The 23,977-nt window shown below is 50.0% G+C and overlaps 1 protein-coding gene across 4 annotated transcripts in view; it reads right to left on the bottom strand.

The window, feature by feature from the left end:
• Positions 1-23,977, bottom strand: part of ARSG (arylsulfatase G) — a 118,655-nt gene that overhangs the window by 50,731 nt on the left and 43,947 nt on the right. For all 4 annotated transcript variants that reach the window (XM_068530576.1, XM_068530577.1, XM_068530579.1 and 1 more), the window contains exon 2: positions 22,203-22,874. In XM_068530576.1, coding sequence (XP_068386677.1) covers positions 22,203-22,420 — 218 coding nt within the window. In that variant the 5' untranslated portion in view covers positions 22,421-22,874. The remainder of the gene's footprint in view (positions 1-22,202; positions 22,875-23,977) is intronic.

Raw genomic sequence — 23,977 nt, 5'->3', positions numbered from 1 at the left:
CAAAGTAAAGTTTAGTTAACATCTGTCACCTCCCATAGCCACAAACTTTTTTCCTGTGATGAGAACTTTTAAGATCTCCTCTCTTAGCGACTTTCAAATACACAAGACAGCATTGTCGACTCTCGTCCCCATGCTGTGCATCACGTCTCATGACTTACACCCAGAAGTCGTCACCACCTTCACCCATTCTTCCCCGCCTCCGAAATCATCCTCCACACTGATGCAAATGTCCTTCCACAGTGGGAATCGGATCACACCAGTCTCTTACTGGAAAACACAATCTCTCTCTGCCTGCTTCTCGGGGCTCAGCTGCTGCCCCCCTCCTGCCTGAGCTGCCTCCTCACATCCTCCCAGCCCCCCACTTACTCCTGTCCGCTGTGCCTTTGCCCATGCTCTTCCCCCACTCCCCAAGCCCTCCCCTCAGTGTCCCGCCTTATCTTCACTGACCAGTCCCAGTCGTCTTCAAGACCCCGCTCAAAGACTCAGATGTTACCCCCCAGGTCATCCCCCCCGCCTCTCCCCTCCCCCAACCAATCTGCACCTCCCCACCCCACGCGGAATCAAGGCCCCCTCTTCTCTACGTGATTAGATGGCCTTTGGCATCTCCTTTACAACACTGAACTCTAATTCTTCGTTTTCCTGTTTGGGGCAGCTTCCAGATGGCCACGAATCCCTCGACAGGCCTCCCAGGGACAGGCGGGGTCTGAGGTCCCCCCGCCCTTGATGCTGTGAGCGCTTTGACCCCCAGAACGATGTGAAGGTGACACTGCACCAGTTTCTGGGCTCAGCCCTTACGAGACTGGTAGCTTCCATCTCCTCCCTCAAAACACGCTGTGAGCCGCTGGGTGAGAAATCGACTCCCCCAGCACTGCCCAGCTGGACAGGCCATCGGTAGGTGCTCCGGCCAACTACCCCGGCTGAGGCCACTGCGTCTAAACGTCACACGTGTGAGTGAGGCCACCCTGGACCTCCCAGCGCAGCCATCTGCCTGCTGAATTTCACCAGAGCCGCCTTGGTCAACACAACGTGGTAAAGAATCACCCAACCGAGAGATGCCTGAATTCCTGACCCTCGGCATCATGAGACGTGATACAATGGTTGTTGTTTTGAGCTGCTGACTTCGGGGATGGTTTGTTACCCAGCAGTTCACCACCAGAGCAGCCTCTGTCTCCCACTGGACCATCCTCTCCTGACCGTTCAGTCCTCAGCCCAGCACGAGGTGGGCACCACCCAGCGCCTGTGGAGAGGGTGATGCCACCGTACTCTTTGCTTTTGTACAACATGGTGAGTCTCTGCTGAAGAGACCTGGGCCTCGGTCCCAGAGGATGGGTGAATTCACAGAGCAGTGACACGCACCGAGAGGTCCCAGCGATGCCCGCCTGAAAGCGCTGGCCCGGCCCTGGAGCCATGCTCCTCAAGCAGACGTGCGATGCCTGCATCTGACAGAATGAGGGCAGGGGAGCTAAGTGCTCCAGCGCTCATGCTGGGTGCGCGGGTGCTGGGCGAGGCCTCCCTCCAGCCCCAGGGAGCTCCAGGGCCCCCGACTCTGGCTTCACACCCCTGCCGGCACCTCCTTCCTGTCTCTCTGTCCCCTGGGGCCGGAAGGAGCACGTGCAGCCTCCCTTCTGCCCATCGACGGCTGGTCCCCTGGGTCATTGCCCAGGCACCGGCTTCTCTCAAAGCAGCCCCAACTGCCCACATGCTGGGGCCTCAGGGAGTTCAATTCCTGGGGCAAAATCCAGGGTTCTGGATGCTGCATGTGGCTGGCAACCGCTACCCTTGGAATCCCAAACTGAGCTGCACGTCAATGTTCATACTTTTCTCCCAAGAAAACGTTCATCTGTACCCAGCCTCTTCCATTCCTTTCCTCCCAAGATTAAAGCACAAACCGCCTCCTAGTTCACACTCCTAAATGTTCCTTATAGTAATGACTATTGGGGCTTCCCTGGGGGCGCAGTGGTTGAGAATCCGCCTGCCAGTGCAGGGGACACAGGTTCGAGCCCTAGTCCGGGAAGATCCCACGTGCCGCGGAGCAACTAAGCCCGTGAGCCACAACTACCGAAGCCCACGCGCCGTAGAGCCCGTGCTCCACAGCAACAGAAGCCACTGCAATGAGAAGCCCGCGCACCGCAATGAAGAGTAGCCCCTGCTCGCCTCAACTAGAGAAAGCCAGAGCGCAGCAACAAAGACCCAACGCAGCCAAAAATAAATTAATTAAGATAATACTAATGACTATTACTAGGACTAGATTACTACTACGTTACTACACACTCGGCAACTGTTATTACTCTCACAGCTAATGCTCATCAAGCTTCTAGAATCCAGGCACTTCTCTAAGTCATGAGCACCCATTGTCCCTGGACTCATTCTGGTTTGCAGGTGTAGTTCTGTATGGGTTGACCCAAGCTTGTTGGGGTCACCTCTTTATGCACAACAGCGGGAGCAGCTGCACGATTTGCAGGGCCCGGTGCAAAATGAAAATGCAAAGGCCCTCATTCAAAACCTACCAAGCATTTCAAGATGGCGACAGCAGAGCAGTAACCCACCATCCACACCATGGTCCGGAGCTGAATGGCGCGCAACCCGCCCAGCTGTACGCGGCAGCCCTGCTCCCCATCTACATTTCCTGCCCCCAATTCCTCCTCTCCCAATTTTCCATGGGGCAGCCAAAGCAATCTTAAAAACTGTTTATCAGCTAACATTACTCCTGGCTGGAAACCCACAAATAAGTTCTCATTGCAATTTAGGTAAATCCCAAGTCACGGTCGTGGTCTACAGGCTCTCCAGCAGAGCTTCTCAAGCAGGGAGCTGGAGCACACAGATACAGCCAAATAGTGAAAGCTAGTAGGTTTTCGGCGATCCAGTTCCTCCCAGCCCCAGGGGCGGCCAGGCGGGGCCCCGGGCAACTGGAGGTTCCTGGGCATCCGTGCCCTGCACGGTCCCAGGGGAGCGATCCCGTTAGAGCGGAGGACGGAGAGAGCCCTGCAGGCGGGGCGCCAGGCATCCCTGCTGGAGTCCCACGCCGGCCGCCTCCAACCGCCAGGAGCCTGGGTGGAGTTCCCTGGGACGGGGTGCAGAGGTCCTGACAGCATGCGGAAAGGTGGGAACGCCACGCCCCGGGGGATCTGGACCTGTACATCATCGTCGCTGCCCTCGCCCCAGGCTCCCGCCGCAGCCACACCACCCAGAGCGGCCCTTCCCAGGTCACCCCGAGCTTGTCCCTGCCTCAGGCCCTTTGCACGGCCCCTCCGTCCGGAAGGCTCTGTTCTGGTCTCCGCAGGACGGGCCCCTTCTTTTCATCCGGGTCTCAGCTCTCATTTCACCTACTCGGGGAGGGCTTTCCTGACCTGACCACTCTCCACTGCATCGCTGTTCTATTCTGTCTTGAGCCTTTACCCACTCGGACCTCACCTTGCTCATGGACTGGCCTCCTTGCTCGCTGCCCGGCTGCCCCTCTAGAATGGAGTCCCCGAGAGCCGGCGTCTGTCTGCCCGCTCCCACCGCCGCCCCCCCGGGGGGCTGGTTCCCGACCTCAGGAAGGCGGGTTCTCTGATTTGGGCAGCTGGAGTCCTGCACTCCACCGGTGAGATGGTTCTTCCCATCTGGGGGGACGAGGGCTTCCTCCGCCGGGTTCCCTGCGGGAACCAGACTTTGAGACGCTCCCAGTGGACATTCACTCCTGCCCTCACCCGTCTGTGCCTCTCAACAGATACACACACACACAGCACCGCTCAGCCCAAACCCTTCACTCTGAGCTGCTGGTCTTAGTTCCACCAGCCATACCTGGCGGAAGGACGACGGGGAGGGGACCACAGCCCTCTCCATCAGAGGCGTACACTTTAGCAGAAGGGTCAAGACCTATGTGGGTAACCAGACAAAATACGACGAGCCTGGTCAGAGAGACACAGTGAGTGAGGTATGGGAGGTGGAGGGCAGGAGGGATAAAAGTGCGGGCAAACAGGCGTGGGTTCCTCTCCGGCCCCGGCTCCCTCTAGTGTGAGACAAGACAGGTAACTCCAGCCAGGTCTCAGCATCCTCATCTGCAAAGTGGGCACAGCCGGACCAACCTCACCAGGTTATGTGAGGGATCTGATGGCACGATATGCATCAAGCCCTTTAGCGGTGCTCCGGGGTCAGAGTAGATTTTTTAATTCATCGTAGTCTGCGTGATTGTTACCATCACTAGCTAAATGGGGAGGAGAACTGCGTTTCAGGTGTGATAGGCGAGCAGCGTGCCAGGCATAAACGGATGGAATCCTAGGGGTGGTGGCACTCGGCTCCTGGCTGGACCACTCGGGCATCCTATTCGCTCCACAAGTGCGTACCTCGCAGGTCACCCCGGCCCCAACATGCATCCTCCCTGCGAGAGCCCGCGTCCACCCCCTCCAGTCAACCTGGCATCACCTCCGAGTCCCTCTGCTGTCCCCCCACTTGAATCACCTCAGCGACCTTCCGAGAAGCCAGGTACGCTCTCTCCAGCCCGGGTTTGCCCACGGATTGGTCATGCCGGCCCCCGGCTCCCGGTCTTCAGTGACTTCCTTCTGCTTGGCCACTGTAACTCACCACGCACAGGTCCAACCTCCCTCTCCAGCCCCTGAGCCGCTGCTGCCTGCCTGCCTGCCTGCTATGGGTTGAACTGTGTCCTCCCCAAAAGATAAGCTCAAATCCTAACCCCTATACCTCAGAAGGTGACCTATTTAGAAACAGGGTCATTGCTGATGTAATTAGCTAAGATAAGGTTATACTGGAGTGGGGTGAGTCCTTAACCCAATGTAACTGGTGCCCTTAAAACAAGAGGAGAGAAACAAGGTCCTACTGTAGAGCACAGGGAACTATATTCAATATCCTGCGACAAACCGTAATGGAGGGGACTTCCCTGGTGATGCACTGGTTAAGAATCCACCTGCCAATGCAGGGGACACGGGTTCGATCCCTGGTCCAGGAAGATCCCACATGCTGCAGAGCAACTAAGCCTGTGCACCACAACTACTGAGCCTGCACTCTAGAGCCCGCGAGCCACAACTACTGAGCCCGCATGCCTAGAGCCCGTGCTCTGCAGCAAGAGAAGCCACCGCAATGAGAAGCCTGCGCACAGCAATGAAGAGTAGCCCCCGCTCGCCGCAACTAGAGAAAGCCCGCGCGCAGCAACGAAGACCCAACGTGGCCAAAAATAAATTTAAAAAATAAATAAATAAAATAAAACAATTTTAAAAACCATAATGGAAAAGAATATGAAAAAGAATATATATATATATATATATATATATATATATATGTATGACTGAATCACTATACTATACTTCAATAAAATTAAAAAAAAAAAAAAAAAAGAAAAGAGGAGAGAGACACAGCGAGGAGACCTGCGGGTGAAGACACGGAGGGCAGATGGCCAAGTGACTGAGGGGACAAGGACTAGAGTTGGATTGCCACACGCTACGGAACGCCTGGGGCTACCAGGCGGTGGAGGGGGAAGGAGCTTCTTCTAGAGCCTCAGAGGGAGCGTGACTCAACCAGCACATTGACCTTTAACTGCCAGCTTCCAGAACCGTGTGAGAGAACACATTTCTGTTGTTTTAAGCCCCTCCGTTTGTGGTGCTTGGTCACGGCAGCTCCTGGAAACGAACACACCAGCCTACAAATCCCCGAAGTTCAGCCCGACAGGACTCTTCTTCCTGGAACACTTCCCATCCCCCTCCCTGCCATCCCGCACCCCACGTGCAGCTCGCCAGCCCCATGCCCGACTTGGCCGTATCTCAGCCAGCAGGCCCGGCCTCCCTTCCCGCCCCTCCAAATCCCTACCTAACCTTCAAAGCCTCCCACTGTCACAAAGTCTTCCCTTATTCCCCAGAAAGATGGGTCTTGACTCTGACCTCTGGAGCTCCTGAACCTTCCTGGCAGCCTGAATGCAGACGTTCATCTGACAGTATCTGGGCGCTTACTAGAGGGGTTTCCGTTGGGGCTGCTGGTGCCCGTCCCGGCCCTCACGTCCACGCACCCCGACGTGGGCCCATCGGAGCAGCACACCCTTCTCCTCAACGACCGGGCCCACGACCTGAGCAGGGCTATTCAGAATCCCAAACTGGCATTTTCTGAACCAGGCAGAGAGGAATAGCTTTTTCTCCCCGCCTCGAATCTCAAGCTAAAATGATATAATCCCAGAAGGACAAGGGCCTCACCTCTCCCCCTAACCAGGAGCCTGAAAGAATGGGTCAACTGGCTCAGAAGGCCAGACGGAAGACCGAGTCTCTCCAGAGTTTAGTTCATGAGCCAAAGCTGTTCCCTTTTGTGCTTGGGCTGGTTGAGCTGCACTTCTGTTGTTTACAACCAGGGACTCCTGGCTATCTCACTGTAGCTGAAACAGGATAGGGGCCTGGAACGCAACAGGTAACAGAAGAAGGTCAATCTCTGCCCTCAAGCTGCACATGGTTCAGAGTCAGAGGCGGGTAATCCCAGCCTGTGAGGGGCCTCTGAGGGTCAAGCGCTCCTCAAGACAGTTTCGTGTAAGCTGAGACCTATAGATGCACACAAAGTATAAGTATCCAGTCTGTTCTCTGTGTCTGTGGGTCTGTTTCTGCTCTGCAGATAGGTTCATTTGTGCCATATTTTAGATTCCACGTATAAGTGATTGCAAATCATCTATACTTCGATAAAAAAATAAATAAATACAGTATAAATATCCAGTAACTTTGTGTATGTTTGTCTTAGGATACTAAAAATAGCTACCACTTATCATGTGGCTACCACCCTAATCATACTACATATATCATTTCAAATCATCAGAATTCCATTTTACAGATCAGGAAGGTAAAGCAGAGAATGTAAGTAGCTTTCCCAAGACCGTGCAGCTGGCATGAACATGCACCTTACTCTGTCTAATCCCTGTTCAGTATCAAAGACCGTAGACCCCTACACGTTATGAAATGACAGAGCTAGAACTTGAACCCAGGCCAGCCCGCCCCAAATACCATGTTCTTCCCAGGTCCCTTTCCATCTGGGAGAAGGCTGGCTGCAGCCGGGCTGGTCCACAGAAGGAACTACCTTAAAACTAGTCACTGGTCTTGGGCTGGGACAGTTCTGAGACTCACTCTTGCTGGTGCCAACCCTGACAGCCTGACTCACACCCACACAAAATACGTGAGCTCGTGAGGGACACCGGAATGCCTACTTCCCAGCTGACGTCCAAGGGCAGACAGAGGAACCAAAGCATCAGCAAGGTCAGTGTGTCTTCTTCCTGCACACGAAATCAGAATCCAAAGTTTGCCTTGGGGAGTGTGGAGTTAATGAACACAAAGGGAGTTCAAATGGGTCATAGAAAAAGTCCTTGTGTGCTAAGCTTAGGGGACTTTTGTCCACCGTGGATTGACCTTTGCCAGTGGGGCTGGGATGCTCAAAGGCTGTGACCACCACTTCTTCTTGCCTGGTGCTACTGACTGAATGCTTGTGTCTTCCAAAAAATACATATGTGGAAGCCCTTCTGCCTAGTATCATGGTATCTGGAGGTGGGGCCTTGGGGAGGTGATTCCCTTTATATGAAGTCCTGAGGGTGGAGCCCCCATGATGAGATTAGTGTCCTTATAAGAAAAGGAAGAGAGACCAGAGCTTTCTATCTGCCACGTGAGGATGGAGGGAGAAGATGGCCCTCTGCCAGCCAGGAAGAGGGCCTTCAGCAGAACCTGACCCAGCTGGCACCCTGATCTTGGACTTCCCAGCTTCCGGAACTGTGAGAAATAAACGTCTGTTGTTTAAGCCACCCAGACTGTTGTATTTGTTACAGCAGCCCAAGCTGACTGATACACCTGGGCAGTGCCAAAAATACCTTTCCTGGATACCATCGTGCCTGCCTGTTTTTACCACCTGTGCTAAGCATGGTCTCTCCTTGAACACGTTAATGCCATCCTTTTGCTATATGCTATAGCTATATGCTAGCATATAGCTATATGCTATAGCATATTTCTATGGCAAGATGTAACTCTGAGTTCCTCCCTAGACTGTAGGTTCTACGAGGGTGGGGCTTCGAGGGGCAACTCCAGCCCCAAACAGAGTGCTTTGGTGGGACAGGGCCGCCCCAGCAAAATCTGGTGAATGAACCAACAAAACTTGAAGAGAGAGGCCCCCGTCATCTGGTTGGAAAAGACACATTAGTCCATTTTCCACATAATCGCTTAAGCTGATGCTTTTAGGGCTCAGTTCCTTCCCCACTCTGTGTTAAAGTTCGTAGCTTAACTCTCAGGAACAATCTTATGTCCTTTGTTTCCAGGTCTTTAGAGAGCCCTGGCTGTACCTCCTTCTCCAAAATACCTACCAACACCCCACACAGCTCGATGCACTGACCTCCGTGTCACCCCCCCCCTCCCCGCCCCTGCCTGCATTGGGCAGGGACTAATTAATAAGCAATAAAATGGTCTTGCTCTTTGGAAAGCTTCCTTTGTTTTTCCCCAAATCTATCTGGGCAGGCTCAGACCCGTTCACCAACAGGGGTCCTAATTAAAGTCTGAAACGACATTGTAAAGCGAAGCTAGAAATACAGAGCCAGACATTACAGCAGCCCGTGAGCAGGAAAAGCAACGCAAATTAACACACAGCCAGACAGAAACCAAAGCAACTCGCCATTGCATCAATTACGCATATTAGAATCGGGGAACGTGAGCGCAGGAAACGCCGCCCCGAAAGCCTCGGAGAGATATAACGTTGCGAAGCGAAGCGTGTCCAGCCTTCATTTATAAGGAATTTAAAACAAAGGATGAGGTCTGCTGTGGCCACTCTCTAAATTGCTATGTGACTGGAATAAAAGCTGTCTGTGCTCCATTCATAATTTAAAGGCTTGGAGGTGGAAATGGGTTTTTTAAATCATCTGCTGAGGCCTTTGCGTGTAGAGGGACACAGGTGGGTAGTGAGACCTGGAAAAGGCTGGAGTAGGACTTAGACGGACCAGCTCAGCTCAGCCTCCACGTTGCCTTCTGTTAAATGGGAAGGATGTTAAGTGAGACCATTAAGACAACCAATAGGAAGGCCCTTTGAAACTGCAAGCAGGGACCTCCCTGGTGGTCCAGTGGTTGGAACCCCACGCTTCCACTGCAGGGGGCCCAGGTTCGATTCCTGGTCGGGGAACTAGGATCCCACAAGCTGCGCGGCCAAAAACACCAAAAAAAAACCACAAACAAAAAAAGCTAAAAGAAATGTGGCAGCAAATAGCCAACTTGGTGTGTTTTGCTGACTCATTCACTCATTTATCCATTCATCCATCCATCCAACCATCCACTCCTACTCTCGTTCTTTTCAATAAAAGGGCTCCTGCCAGCCAAGCTTGGTATAATCCTTGGCAAGTCTCCCCTTTCCTTTCCACACTCTTGCAGTGGACATGTGTGCATTCACTCTCGAGGAAGGACACCAACAAGATATGCAACAACGAGATGGATACACAGGCATCTCAGGGCCTCCTAGATGGGACACTTCTGCCCACTGCCACAACCCTGAGCTGAGCCATCCTGGAAACACGCCCCCTGCCCTCCCAGCCACCAGCACGGGCCGGGCCTAGCGAGTGGAGCAGGCCATCCCAAATGCAGCCGACGAATTCAGCGCTCAGGGCCCCCCAGACGTCTGAGGACACACAGGATGCCCTTCGCCAGCTGCTCAGTCCACGGGTCCAGCCTTAAAATGCCCTATCCCAGCCGTCCTCTCCCACTAGAATGCCAGCCTGACCCCACAGAGTGAGGGTTGTTTATTGTTTCGATGCATCTGCAGCACCTAGGACAGTGCCTGCAGGCTGGGGTCCCTCTACGAATATTTGTTGAGTGAATGGGCACCTTTCAATTCTGGGTCTTTGCCCTTTCTTTTCCCTCTGCCTACAAAACTCTCTCGTCCCCCTTCTGGCTGATTCCTACTCACCCTTAAGGGCTCAGCGTTCAGGTCCTAACCAATAAGCTTTATGGAGTCCCTCCTGGCTTCCCTCTGGAGAAGTGGCCTTTCTTTCCTATGGTCCCACAGCACTATCCTTCACATGCTTCTTGCCCCGAGCTTTATCGTCCAAAAGGTGAGAAGCCCAGCATGGACCTTTCTCATTTGCGCCTGTGACCGATGTATTCTTAATGTGCTAATTCTGTCCCCCGGAATGTCAATTCAATTACGTCCAACTCAGCTTATAAAAGCCCCAGGGGTGGGAGAGACGTCAGGAGTTCCTGCTCTTCCTTCTAAAGGATGGCTTTCCTGTCTTTTTTTTTTGCCAGCAGGCTGTAACCCTCTTAAGGGCAGAGCTGGCTGAGGTCTCCCAGTGTGACTCATGACCTGCCCTTAGTAGAGATTTGCTGTTGAATGACTGTAGTTGGGAGGCTTAAAAGCAGAACAAATGGCAGCCACTGGACACGCCATTTTGCACCGACACTTGCGAAGCAGGCTGGCACCAAGGTCTCACTGGAGAATATCTCAGCTCCTCTTCTCTGAGATTGGCTGTCACCTAGATCACCACATTCCTGCAGGTCCCCGTCTGCTACACAAGGATAAAACCCACAGTCTTCGCCTTGCCCCAGTGGATAGGTGGGCATCACGTGATTTTTATGTCTATTTGACCTACTTACCCAAGAACAAAGAGGTAAAACTGCCTGTCCCGTGATGCTGAGCATTTACAAGGGGAAGACAGGATGGGACGTCCCAGAGCAAACAGCTCAGAGGTGAAGATCACAGACAAGAGGATTTCTCCCCAGTGAGGGTCCTGCACCCCAAACCTGAATTACTGTATGGGGTCAGGGGGTGGGGTGGACAAAGCTGTAAGGGGATGGCATGGTGGGGGGAGGGTCTCTCTCTTGCTGATATGTCTCGTTCAGAAAGTTCTTTCTGCCCTCGCTCTCGGGGCGCCTACCAGACCTCACTCCCCTGCAGTTTCCAGCGCCAGCCTGGCTCCTGCAAAATCCCAAAGGCGGCAGAACGGCTGAGAAAGTCCTGAGAGGTTAACATAGTACATGAATTTCTGCAAAAAGTCAATTCGGAAAAAAGAAGTCGCACCCGGCTTTTGACTGCATTGACAGCTCAGTTCATTCCTCACGGGGGCCCTTTAGAGAAACCGCCTCAAGCGCCTGGAGCCTCTGACCTACCCGGGGTGAACATTGATCTCTGATTCCAGGCTCAGCCACTGCCTAGAACTCTCAGTGCTGCCGGGACTTGACTCAAAATTAAAATGAGGGCAGAGAAGGCGTGAAGCAGGGAGGAAGAGAAATCAAGGTACACAGTTAACAGATTACACATCAATTTGCAGAAGGAAACGTATGTACAATATACTGTCACCTTCACCCCTATGTTCATTGCAGCACTATTTACAGTAGCCAAGATATGGAAGCAATCTCAGTGTCCATCGACAGATGAATGGATGAAGAAGATGTGGTATATACACACTGTGGAATATTACTCAGCCATAAAAAAGAATGAAATAATGCCATTTGCAGCAACATGGATGGACCTAGACAATATTATACTCAGTGAAGTAAGTCAGACAGAAAAAGACAATTACTGTGTGATTTTACTTATATGTGGAATGTAAAAAAGAAAACAAATGAACAAACATAACAAAACAGAAACGGAGTCATAGATACAGAGAACAAACAGGTTGTTGCCCAAGGGGAGAAGGGATGAGTGAAATGGGTGAGGAAAATTAAGAGGGACAAACTTCCAGTTACAAAATAAATGAGTCACAGGTATGAAAAGTACAGTGTGAGGAATAATCACTAACTATGTAATACCTTTGTGTGGTGACAGATGACAAATAGACTTATCATGCTGATCATTTCGATATGTACAGAAATAGCAAATTGCTCTGCTGTGCACCAGGAAATAACATAGGCTTGTAGGTGAATTACGAAAACAAGCAGGAACCCGTGGGGCACTCCTGGGCACAAAAGCCTTTTCATGTCCCCCATTTCTTGTTTGTAGGAAATAGGCTTCATCCAGCCTCCTTGACCCTCCCTGAGTTCCAAAGGTCAGATTCAAATAGTTGTTAATCAGGGAAGGGAGGGGATGCAGAAGCAAGGGAGGGGCAGTCAAGAAAGAGTAGTGAAGCCTTGGGGCAGGTCCTGGTTCTCCCTCAAACAATATACATAACAATATGTCTTCCAGCTCTTCTGTAGGAACTCCCACACCTAGACAACTTCAGGATGAGCACCAGATCCCTGGAGCCCTGCCCTGTTACCTCACCACCAGCCAATCAGAAGAAAGCCACACGCCCTGCAGCTCTCATCCCGAATTTTGCCTGTAAAAACTTCTCCCCCAAAACCATCAGGGAATTCGGGTTTTTTGAGCACAAGCCACCCGTTCACCTTGCTTGGCCCTGTAACAAACCTTTTTCTGCTCCAAACTCTGACTTTTCAGTTGGTTTGGCCTCCCTGTGTTTTGGGCATCTGAACTTTTTGGTTGGTTTGGCCTCATTGGGCACCGGGCACACAAGCTTGCATTCAGTAACAATTGTACTTCAAAAACAAACTCAGAAAAAAGAGATCAGATTTGTGGTTACAGGGTGGAGGGAGTGTGTGCCAAAGATTGAATGACGGGGTCAAAAGGCACAAACTTCCAGTTACAAGATAAATAAGTGCCAGGAATACAATGTACAACATGATCAATATAATTAACGCTGCTGTGCGTTATATACGTTATGTATTTTGAGAGAGCAAAATCCTGAGTTCTCATCACAAAGAAAAAAATGTTTTTCTATTTTTTTAACGTTGTATCTCTGTGAGACAATGGATGTTCACTGAACTCACTGTGGTCATTTCATGATGTGAGTCAAATCATCATGCTGTACACCTTAAACGCATACAGTGCTGTATCTCAGTAGCACTGGAAGAAAAAAGAAAAATAAAATTAAAAAAGAAACGATACACTGCCAACTTCATTTCTGAGCCAGCCTGGCAGACACCTTAAGTGAGTGGACGGTATCTGGGCTTCGCCGGTGGGGCCACTGCTGTCCCACTGTCACTGGTCATCCTCCTCCCTCCGAGACACCTATGGCTCATAACCGCTCAGGTCCTCAAACCCCAGTTTGGACAGCCTAAGGCATTGCTTGAACCCAGTCACCCAGCCAGGAGACTTATTCAAGTTACTTCTCAACCCAAGAATTTTCAAGAAATACGTTGCTCGCTCATCACAGGTGAAACTGAAACCACGCAACTCACATTGGGACTTGAACGCACGTTCTTTTAACCGAGATCACACACCTGGTCTCAGGACTTAATGAAGCTCAGGTTCTGGATGTCTCATCGCAGAAAGAATTCAGTGAGAGACAAGGTAATAGGTAAGAAGTGGATTTATTTAGAGAGAAACACACTCCAGAGTGTGGGCCATCTCAGAAGGCAAGAGCAGCCCCAGGGTATGGGGTTGTCAGTTTTTATAGGGGTGGGTAATTTCATAGGCTAATGAGTGGGAGGAGTATTCCAGTTATTTTGGGGAAGGGGTGGGGATTTCCAGAAATTGGGCCACTGCCCACTTTTTGATCTTTATGGTCGGCCTTGGAACTGTCATGGCACCTGTGGGTGTGTCACTTAGCTTGCTGATGTGTTACAGTGAGTGTATACTGAGGCTCAAGGTCAAGTGGAGGTCGACTTGTCTGCCTTGGAACTGTCATTGCACCTGTGGGTGTGTCATTTAGCTTGCTGATGTGTTACAGTGAGTGTATACTGAGGCTCAAGGTCAAGTGGAAGTCGACCTGTCTGCCATCTTGGACCTATTTGGTTCTAATCAGTTTATGTAGTGTCCTCGGACTATGTGATTCTTTTAAAGGTTTTGCCCTACCCCCTTCCCTCCTGTTTCAAAACTAGCACCAGCCTTTCCCTGGATGCTCTGTGGGCAAGACCCAAACTAGTGCTGCATTATCAAGCTCATCCACTGGGTTCTCGCAGAGATTTAAACATTGTTCAGACCACTTGAAATGCTGGCTGAGATGCCCATGAAGGGTATTTGTCCTTTTCTCTTTTTTAAAGTATGAGCAATGCACTCCTCTAACCCCTATTGTGATGCAAGTTTTCTAAGTGCTTGAAAAGTTTAGGTTTTAGTGGATTACGAAGTCCCTGGCATTTTCACTGAAATTCCAACATTTCGATTTTCTTCTGGTTATCATATCATTTTTAAACTTGCAAATGTTCAACAGCACTGCCCGGCTCAGATTTGCACAGGACACTGGCAAAACGGGAGCCCACAACGTCAAAGGCGAGACACATTTGCTGTTGAACCTACTGACAAGGGCAGGAGGCCTTGCTGCCCTGCAGTGCACATGTGGGCCATCTCTGGACATAGGGAGCCCCAAACAGCAATGCCCCCTGAGAAAGAGATGCGGCAGCTTTCATGTGTTTCACAAATAAATTGTTTACCATTCTCTTGGTGGGAATGTAAGTTGGTGCAGCCACTGTGGAAAACAGTATGGAAGTTCCTCAGAAAACTAAAAATAGAACTACCATATGATCCAGCAATCCCACTCCTGGGCATATATCCAAAGAAAACCATAATTCAAAAAGATACACATACCCCAGTGTTCACTGCAGCACTATTTACAATAGCCATGACATGGAAACAACCTAAATGTCCATCGACAGATGAATGGATAAAGAAGATGTGGTACATACATATATATAATGGAATACTACTCAGCCAAAAAAAAAGAATGACCTAATGCCATTTGCAGCAACATGGATGCAACTAGAGATTATCATACTAAGTGAAATAAGTCAGAAAGAGAAAGACAAATACCATATGATATCACTTATACATGGAACCTAAAATATGACACAAATGAACATACCTATGAAACAGAAACAGAATCAGGGACATAGAGAATAGGCTGGTGGTTGCCAAGGCGGGGGAGGAGGATGGGGGAGGGATGGACTGGGAGTTTGGGATTAGCAGATGCAAACTGGTATATATAGAATGGATAAACAACAAGGTCCTACTGTAGAGCACAGGGAACTATATTCAGCATCCTGTGATAAGCCATAATGGAAAAGAATATGAAAAAGAATGTATGTATATGTATAAGTGAATCACTTTGCTGTACAGCAGAAATTAACACAACATTGTAAATCAACTATACTTCAATAAAAAATAAATTAAAAAAAAAAACCCTCACCAAAATGTACTTTTAAAACGGGGCCATTTGGGACTTCCCCAGTGGTCCGGTGGTTAAGAATCCGCCTTGCAATGCAGGGGACGCGGGTTCGATCCCTGGTCGGGGAACTAAGATCCCACATGCCGCGGAGCAATGAAGTCCGTGCCACAACTACTGAGCCCGCCCGCCTCGACTATGGAGAAGCCCGAACGCCGCAGTGAAGAGCCCGAGCACCACAGTGAAAGACCCCGCGTGTCGCAACAAAGATCCCGTGCGCCACAGCTAAGACCCAACGCAGCCAAAGATTAAATCAATCAATAGAATTTTTTTCTTAATAAAAATAAAATGGGGGCATTTGATCATATGTAAACTGGACCTCATTAAAGTGGATCCCGAAAAATGCTAGTCAAAAAAAAAATTGTTCATCATCATCATCATAAATTGTTTAATGTGGTGAATCTGCAAGCTGGATAACCTGCACCCACATGTCAGAGAGCTGACTGTAATAGTAAAAACTCTTCATTTCTCTCTGGGCCCCAGTTTCCCCCACGTGATGTGTGATGTGGACGCTCTCCGATGTGAGCTGCTGGAAACGAGTTCAAGGCCATGGGGTCTTAGGCCGCAACCCCTATTCTATCTCCGTGGAACTGGAGTTTAGGAAGTCTGAAAAGGGACCCCAAAACCAAGGCTCTGAAAATGTTGCTTCTTTTTTTTCCCCCGGCCGCACCATGCAGCTTGTGGGTTCTTAGTTCCCGGACCAGGGATTGAACCCGGGGCCCCAGCAGTGAGAGCTCAGAGTCCTAACCACAGGACCGCCCAGGAAGTCCCAAGTTGTGCTTTTCTTTCCCCAAGGATTCCTTTTTCTTGCAACCATGATGACATCATAATTATGTTGTGAATGGTGCCTCTTCTGACCACAAAACTGGCAAATTGCATCGACCATAGATTGAAAAAAACATGAACGGGGACTTCCCTGATGGTCCAGTGGTTAGGACTCCCACCCAGCGCTCTCACTGCTGGGACCCCTGGTTCAATCCCTGGTCGGGGAACTAAGATCCCACGTGCCACGTGGCAGGAAGGAAGGAAGGGAAGAAGGAAGGAAGGAAGGAGGGGAGGAAGGGAGGAAGGAAGAAAAATGACTTGGGGACTTGGTGGAGGAATGAGCAGAATCAAGCAGATTCCGAGAGGACAGCTGAGTCTCACGGCCCAGCTTGGGGAAGGATGAGGGTCCAGCACAGACAGAGGGAGGAGCTTCTGGAACAAAAGCTGAGCCAACATGCTTGACCCTCCAGCCAAGGGAGGGGGAATGGGAGGAGAGCAGGGCAGCAGAGCCAAAGGTTCAGGGGAAACATAAGAGCTCACACCTACCAGGGACCTGCTGCTGTCTTACATGACTTAACCCATTTCCTCCTCAAAATGACCCACGATGATGCCACTACTGTCCCATCTTAGAGATGGTCAGACTGAGGCCCAGCAAAGTTTAGTCACGAGCCTGGTGTCCCAGAGCTAGTAAGTGACAGAGTCGGGCAGCTTGCTTCCAAGTCCCGCTGCGGTTAACTCGCCTCTGCCTGTCCAGAAGCTTAGATCCAGAAGTCCGAACCCAGGCACACAGATTTTGTCGAGCACCTACCATGCTCCAGGCATTGTTTTAAGCACTGGAGCCATGAACAAGATAGATTAGATGGTTCCTCTAGGGGGCTGACGTTCCAGGATGAGAGACAGGCAATAAAGAAGTAAACAAAGATCATGTCGGTGGTGATATGGGTCATGGAAACAAATCAGGAGAAAAAGTGAGAGACACGCTTGGTGAAGGGTTAGGGAGGTCAGAGAGGCCTCCTCCAGGATGTGACACTGGAGCCGAGACTGACCGGCCACTCAGAGCCTGAGGGGAGAGCTTGCCAGGAAGAGGGAAGGAACAGCCAGTGCAAAGGCCCTGAGGCAGACGGAACGTGGGGAGGGGCTTGGAGATGAAGTCAGAGCCAGCAGGGGGAGATCGCAGGCATCTGCAGCCTTGGCAACCACACACTCTCGGCCGGCGGAGTCTCCTGTCCAACGGCTGCATCAGTGACTGACATCTCAACCACGTCTCTCAGTTGCCTCTTCCGCCTTCACGGCACAGAGGTCCTTTGTCAGCTCCAGAGGGAGGGGAACTATCGAGGCTCTAATCTGCACCTCCTTCGACGGTCTCCTTCCCTCTTTGTGGCAAAGCCAGCCCAGGCCTTGAAGGACACTCTCGGTAAATTCACCTCAACCTCCCAGCCCTTAACGATAAGGCTCTAGAGTGAGAGCACGTTGATTCAGCCACTCGCTAACTCTGGGTGAGTTACTACCTTGATTTCCTCATCTGTGAAAGAAGAGAAGCATCAGGTGGTAGAACGACCTGAACGGGGCGATGCCCAGAGCCTGGTGCCTTGCAAGCACTGGTACGGGTTAGTTACTGTCACAGCTGTTGGGTTGATTCAAATACAGCTGTTGGCCCGGCGTGCACGGTCCACGTAGAGATTTACTGGGGTTTGTCCCTGGACCCCGTTCCTCCTTCCATGAGTTATCACTTAGACCTTTCCATAGGCAGAGTAGCAAATTCACACTGACCATTCAGATGGATATTGTTTCTCATAACAATAACAAAAATAACCGTAGCTAACATTTATCTGCGTCTACGGTGTGCCAGGCTCTGTGCTAATGCTTACATAGCTAATTCTTCATTTAACCCTCACAACATCCTATGAGGTGGGTGCTACCATTGCCCCCCTGCAGAAAATGAAAGCAAACCTCTGAGGAATGAGGTGGCCCGTCCAGGGTCATACAGGTGGAAAGTATTAGAGCTGGGATTTGAACCCAAGCCATGTGGCACCAGAGCCTGCCCTCTTAAGCAGGATGCTTAATCTTCAAAGCAACAAACATCTCATGAGTAGGTGCTGCGTTTCAGACTATGTTAGGAGCAGAGGCACAGATATGGGTCGTATAATGGCTAATTATAGTATTATGGGTGTAGTACAAATTATACGTGTAGCAGTAACGTCTCTGGGTTGAATCGTGTCCCCCCAGATTTCATGTCATTCCAGAACCTGTGAACGTGACCTTATTTGGAAATAGGGTCTTTTCAGACGTGATCAAGTTGAGATGAGGTCATACTGGATTAAGATGGGCCTTAACGCCAATGACTGGTGTCCTTACAAGAGGGAGGTTTAGACACACACGCAGGGAGGTATGTGAGCTGTGGAGGTGGACGATGCAGGGGTGAGGCTGCAAGCCAAGGGCTGCTGGCAGTCACCAGAAACCAGGAGAGACACCTGGAACGGACTCTCCTTCTGAGCCTCCAGAAGGACCAACCCCGCCTATGCCTTGATTTGGGACTTGCAGCCTCTGAACTCTGAGAGGATAAATATGACTAGTGGCCTATCTGAGGCCACTAATTTTTCTTATAAGTCTAGTTGATTGACCGTGTTGTGCTAGTTTCAGGTGTACAGCAAAGTGATTCAGTTATACATATATATATATATATTCTTTTTCATATTCTTTTCCATCATGGTTTATCCCAGGATATTGAATACAGTTCCCTGTGCTCTACAGTAGGACCTTGCTGTTTATCCATCCTCTATATAATAGTTTGCATCTGCTAATCCCAAACTCCCACTCCATCCCTCCCCCACCACCCCTCCCCCTTGGCAACCACAAGTCTGTTCTCTACGTCTGTGAGTCTGTTTCTGTTTCGTAGATAAGTTCATTTGTGTCATGTTTTCGATCCCACATATAAGTGATAGCATATGGTATTTGTCTTTCTCTGTCTGACTTACTTCAGTTAGTATGATCATCTCTAGGTCCATCCATGTTGCTGCAAATGGCACTATTTCATTCTTTTTTTTTTTTTTTTCCCCACACGTGGGAACTAAGATCCCACATGTGCAGCATGTGGGGTCTTAGTTCCCCGACCAGGGATCGAACCCGCACCCCCTGCAGTGGGAGCGCGGAATCTTAGCCACTGGACCGCCAGGGAAGTCCCAATATTTCATTCTTTTTCACACAGGCCACCTAATCTGTAGTAATTTGTTGCGGCAGTCCTAGGAAACGAACACACTAATAAAAGGGAGACGATAGAAAAGACAGTTTCTCAAGTCACCCTTAGCCCCTGTTTGGCAATAAGCGTTCTTTCTGAAAGTCATGGTTCCCCACTGGCGGTGAGTAGGCAGGGAAAAGCCCGTGATGAATCAATCCCTGGCCTCACAGGAAGCTTGCTTTCCTGTCAACAAAGCACAGGGTGAAAAGCCGTCAACCTCAGGCCAGAGGGCTGTCTGCCTGGCCACAGTCACAAGGCTCCGATGGAGAGAATATTTTCATCCAGGGAGGAAAAAGTAGCAGAGCCCACCCAACTGTGTTTGCCTCTGGTCCCCGAGATGCCCTTTCCGCTCAGGCTGAGAGCGTGCAGGTGGGGACAGCTCATAAGAAGAATCCCGAGGCTCACAAATCGCGGTTTAAATAATGGGCCAGATATTTCCCCACAAACCCACTCGACACGAAAAGCAGAAGTTCTTAAGCACTTGGCAACCCAGTTCCCTTTGAGGATCTGTTAAATGCTCTGCACTAAAGCTCAACCCTAGGGAGAAAAAAAAAATCTGACATGCAAAATTTGGGGTGACATTTCAAAGCACCCTGAACTCCTGAAGCTCATTTACTGACGAACAAATACTTCTGAATAGCCTACTAAGTGCCGGGCACCGTGCTAGGAATACAAGGGTGGAAGAAGAGACAAGGCATTTTTCTTCCTGAAGCCCAGAGCTAGAAGGGCAGTGTATAATCTCCTGTGGCTGCCATAACAAATTACCACAAACTGGGTGGCTTACAATGATAGAAATGTATTCTCTCACGATTCAGGAGGCGAGAAGTCTGAAATCAAGATGGCAGCAGGGTTGGTTCCTTCTGGAGGCTCAGAGGGAGAGTCCGTCCCAGGCCTCTCTCCAGCTTCTGGTGGTGTCTTTGGCTTGTAGGCACATCACCCCATCCTCTGCCCCCATCTTCACGTCACCTTCTCTGCTGCACGTCCCTCTGTGTCCCCTCCTCTTCTTACAAGGACTCCGGTCGTTGGATTTAGGACCACTCTAAATCAAGTAGGATATCACAGAGCTCTTTAACTAATGACATTTGCAAGGACCCTATTTCCAAATAAGGTCACGTTCTGAGGCTCTGCGTAGACATGAATTTGGGGGTGACGCTGTTGAACCCAACACAAGTGGCTAAGCAGTCACCATGGAGAGCAGCAAAGGTACACCTGAGGCATCCAAGAAAGGGTTCCTGAGGACCTCATGTGGAGTTAGGAACCAGATGGTGAGTAGAAACTAAAACAGGAGTAGTGGAAAGTGCATCAAGAAGAACTAATCACTATATGTATCAATGCAATAGATAACCAACAAGGACCTACTGTACAGCACAGGGAACTCTGCTCAGTATTCTGTAATAACCTGTGTAGGAAAAGAATCTGAAAAAGAATGGGTAGGGGCTTCCCTGGTGGCACAGTGGTTGAGAATCTGCCTGCTAATGCAGGGGACACGGGTTCGAGCCCTGGTCTGGGAAGATCCCACATGCCGCGGAGCAACTAGGCCCGTGAGCCACAACTACTGAGCCTGCGTGTCTGGAGCCTGTGCTCCGCAACAAGAGAGGCCGCGACAGTGAGAGGCCCGCACACCGCGATGAAGAGTGGCCCCCGCTTGCCGCAACTAGAGAAAGCCCTCGCACAGAAACGAAGACCCAACACAGCCGAAAATAAATAAATAAATTTTTTTTTTAAGTAAAAAAAAAAAAAAAAAAGAATGGGTATATGTATACGTATAACTGAATCACTTTGCTGCACACCTGAAACTAACACCACATTGTAAATCAACTATACTCTAATATAGAATAAAAATTAAATTTAAAGAAAAAGAAGAAGAAGAAGAACTAATCACATAGGTGAGGCCCAAACAGAGGGAGGCAACAGCTAAAGAAGCCATCAGACAGGAGGGGCCGTGCAGAGGACCAGTGCAGAGGACCGGTGCAGAGGATGGGCCGGGCTTGTACACTGTTCTTTGGAGTTTGGATTTTATTCTTAGGGTCACCAAATGCCTTTGAAGGATTGGAAGCAGAGAAGTGTTTCTAGAAAGTTCACCTTGGCTGAGGTGAGGAGGACGGATTGGAGAGGGTGAGACCAGACGCAGGGACACCAAGGGTCCCTATCTCAGGGGAAAGCTCCCAGCTTAAGGATGCAAGTGGCTGAAACTCCAGAGACACCCCATGTGTTGTCCTAACCAGCCGGTTGGGATGATTCCCACGGAGCCAACAGGAGGGGTTTAACCCAGGCAGGTGGGATCTGAGCGGGCCAGTCAGATCAACGTCAGCCCAAGAAGAAAACCGATCTAAAATATTCATAAAACTTCGACCAGTTCAGATATACACCTCCTCCCCTTTTGTGGTCCCTTAGCGTTAAGTGCGCCTTAAATGGACCAGTAAGTCCTGTCCGCTCACAGATAAGAAAGTCCTTTGGCCTTCATGCGCCCCCGCTGACTTTCAGTCACTCTTCAAGGGCACCTTCTCCCTTAAACCCCCAGGCTGGGGTCCACACCCTCCCCACAGACTCCAAAAATTCCTGATGCAGCCTCTCGGACTAGATTGTAATCTGTACTTTCCTTTCAACCTGTCTCCACTATGAGAGCTTGAGGGCAAGGATTGTTATTTGTTCACCTTTGTGTTCCCAGCTCCTAATACTCACACACACACACACACACACACACACACACAGACACACACAGAATAAGTGTTATCAGAATTCCCTGGCAGTCCAGCAGTTAGGACTCAGTGCTCTCATTGCCGGGGCCCCAGGTTCGATCCCTGATCAGGGAACTAAGATCCCAACAAGCCGTGCAGCGTGGCCAAATAAAGAAGAGTTATCGTATGGACAGATGGATGGATGGATGGATGGATGGATTCCTTCATGATGCTGTACTGGCTTCAAACCAAATCCATCCATCAATTAATTAAATCAACATGGATCCATCAATTGCTCTTTAAGTGCTTTATGCGGCCCCCTCCCCCCAAAAGAGTCAGGATAAAATATCCAAAGAGATGCTGGCTTGGCATCTCCTGGCATCTCAGGACTCACCTCATTCCTTCTGCAGCCATCTTATCAAGGTTGGCAGTGTCCTTCGTTTCTGCCCAGTTTGCTCCCAGGTCACCCCACCCCATGTCATCTGCCAAAATGATCACGAAATTCGGTTTCTGGTCTCTTGTTTCCCCACTGAAGCTAACATCCACGAGAGGATAAAGACATCCCAGGAAACTCACCCCCACCAACAAAACCTTTAGGAAAGGCCAGGCCATGGCGATCAGGGGAGGATTCCAGCTGTGTGGAGTGGTGCAGTGGTGGAGTTGGCAAGAAGCTGCTGGCGGTGACGGTGGTGGTGGTGATGCCCACAGGGATGGTGGGCGCTGCAGAAATGAGGCCCCCGTCTGGAATCGTGATTCAAGAGAGTCGGGAAACTCACAACCCTGAACTTGGCTTTCTCCAGCCCAGCCCCATAAGGTGACGGGTCGTGTGCAGCAATCAGACCTCAGTGTCAACAACTGCTCTTTGGCCACTTAGGAAATGACCCCTCTGTGCTCAGAGATGTGAGAGCCGGAGCACAAGCCTTGCATCCATTCGGGGCTCCGGCTGGCGAGAGCGGGATAAATTTTCACATCTGCAGAACACCTGGACAGTCTAGAAGCCACAGTCAGTCCCAGTCGAGTTTCTGAGTTCCAGATGGTTGAAGGCTTCATGTGTCTGTAAGGTTTCCTGAAAGAACAGAAATTGATGAGAAAACAGAGTTAAAACTGCCAGCGCAGCTGTGTTTTACTCAGTAGCTTAGGGAATAATCACTTTTCCAGGCCGACAGATGTTTTCCTTCTTATTCGACTACTGAACAGGTTCATTGCTTTCTCCACCTGAGAAACAGTGATGCTGATATTTGCAATAGACCTATAATTACAGGGTTGGAAGCAACAGTAGAGATGATCTCTCATAACCCGCTCACCGTATAGAGGAGAACGTTCTGAGGCCCCGTGTTCCGGACGGAGGGGCAAGGACCAGCACCGCACTCTGTGAAATCCCCCTGGTGCCCGACTCCTACCTCACTGTGCTTCTCTGATTCACAAGAAATTCCCAAACTGAGTGCGACCCTGTCAAAACCATCAAGGATTCTAGAAGAAAGGGTGAGACCCTTATTACCTTATTACCAAGACATGATTCTTTCTAACAGTCATGCTGTAAACTAGCGTTTCTATATAAAATTCTTTTTTTTTTTTCCTTTTTGGCCGCACCTTAGTTCCCCGGCCAGGGATTGAACCTGGGCCCTCGGCAGTGAGAGTGCTGAGTCCTAACCACTGGGCCGCCAGGGAATTCCCCAATAAAGGAGCAGTCTGGTTTTGTTTTTGCTTTTTTGCCACACCGTGTGGCATGAGGGATCTTAGTACCTGGACCAGGGATTGAACCCAGGCCCCCTGCGGCGGGAGCTCGGAGTCTTAAACACTGGACCACCAGGGAAGTCCCTCTCTATAAAATTCTTGATAGAAATTAACTGGGAAGAAAAGGAAAGGAAAAAAAAATCAGTTAATGGTAGAATCTAGGTGGACAGTCTAGGGAGCTCACTGTAGAACTCTTTCCATTTTGCTGTATGTTTGAAATGTTTCATAATAAAATGTTAGGAAAAAATGTCCAAAAAATGTTTAACGGAAATGTGTCCCTTTACATCTTGACCATGTAATTTTTAATAAGAAAATCTTAAGAACATGCTCAACCGGTGCTTCTCACATTTAGATGTACATACAAATCAGCCGGAGATTTTATTAAAATGTAGATTCAGTAGGTGAGGCTGGGACCTGGGGTCTGTATTTCTAACA

The sequence above is a fragment of the Eschrichtius robustus genome, chromosome 20 (genome assembly GCF_028021215.1).
Source record: "Eschrichtius robustus isolate mEscRob2 chromosome 20, mEscRob2.pri, whole genome shotgun sequence".
Taxonomy (NCBI): domain Eukaryota; kingdom Metazoa; phylum Chordata; class Mammalia; order Artiodactyla; family Eschrichtiidae; genus Eschrichtius; species Eschrichtius robustus.
Note: the sequence above shows the minus strand (reverse complement) of the source record. Positions and strands in the feature narration are given on the sequence as shown.